General features: G+C 46.4%; 1 protein-coding gene across 1 annotated transcript in view; it reads right to left on the bottom strand.

Moving 5' to 3' along the window:
* Nucleotides 1-451: 451 nt before the first annotated feature.
* Nucleotides 452-877, bottom strand: part of TEX46 (testis expressed 46) — a 5,356-nt gene continuing 4,930 nt past the window's right edge. Inside the window, exon 3 of the mRNA XM_012555805.2 lies at nucleotides 452-652. Within this exon, the coding sequence (XP_012411259.2) occupies nucleotides 452-652 (201 nt within the window). The remainder of the gene's footprint in view (nucleotides 653-877) is intronic.

Below are 877 nucleotides of genomic sequence, written 5' to 3'. Positions count from 1 at the left end.
GTTTCGTTCATTCATCTAATCCTCACATCAACTCTATGAGGTCGGTAGTGTTATTCTCCCCATTTTACAGTTGAAGAAACTGAAGTACAGCAAGACCGAGCAACTTAAAGTTGTCCAAGATCGCACAGCTGAGAGTTGGGATTTGAACCCAGGCACTTTAGCTCCAGATACCCTGCTCTTAACAAAAATAGGAAATAGGTTAAGTCATCACATAATGAGAGGGGAGAGCAAGTGTCTAGCCCCTGTCAGGTTGTGTCATGTTGTGAGAGGCCAACTAACTGTGTGTACAGATTTCTTTTCCAGAGGTGGCCTTCCAGCCTCTGATCCTCCTCCTGGCCCCTCGGCACCTCTCCCGTCTCACTTACGAAGAAAATTCTACAGTCTCTGACTAGATTTTACTGAGTAAAGGTAACATCAGAAGAGCCAGTCCACCGCCATCTCTCGGACCTGGTTAGGAGGGGTAGTTGGTGCTGTAATCAGAGATAGTGGAGAAAATCGACTCATGCCTCTTCACCCTGTGCTTCCTCGTGGAAAAAGTCCGTCGCCTGCATGATCTCCTGTTGTGATTCATTTTATTCCATACGATGAACATCTGGTTTTCTAAGACCTTCAGCTTCATTTCACTGAACATAAGCCGCTCAAGGAGCTTATCCTGGAGGGCAAAGCAGGCATGCATTCTCTCAACTTCTTTCGTGTTCATGCAGATGGAGTTGGGGCTGGCTTCAGAAGTTACAGGTTTCTCTGCCTCTTCCTAAGCTCCCCGCCACCAGGAAAAGACGAAAGGTTGGTTAATCAGGATGATTGCCTCCCTGTTCTGAACACCTGCTCCATTCCAGGTGGTTTATAAATATTACCTTACTGAATTCTCACAACAACC

The sequence above is a fragment of the Trichechus manatus genome, unplaced genomic scaffold (genome assembly GCF_000243295.1).
Source record: "Trichechus manatus latirostris isolate Lorelei unplaced genomic scaffold, TriManLat1.0 scaffold00048, whole genome shotgun sequence".
NCBI lineage: Eukaryota > Metazoa > Chordata > Mammalia > Sirenia > Trichechidae > Trichechus > Trichechus manatus.
Note: the sequence above shows the minus strand (reverse complement) of the source record. Positions and strands in the feature narration are given on the sequence as shown.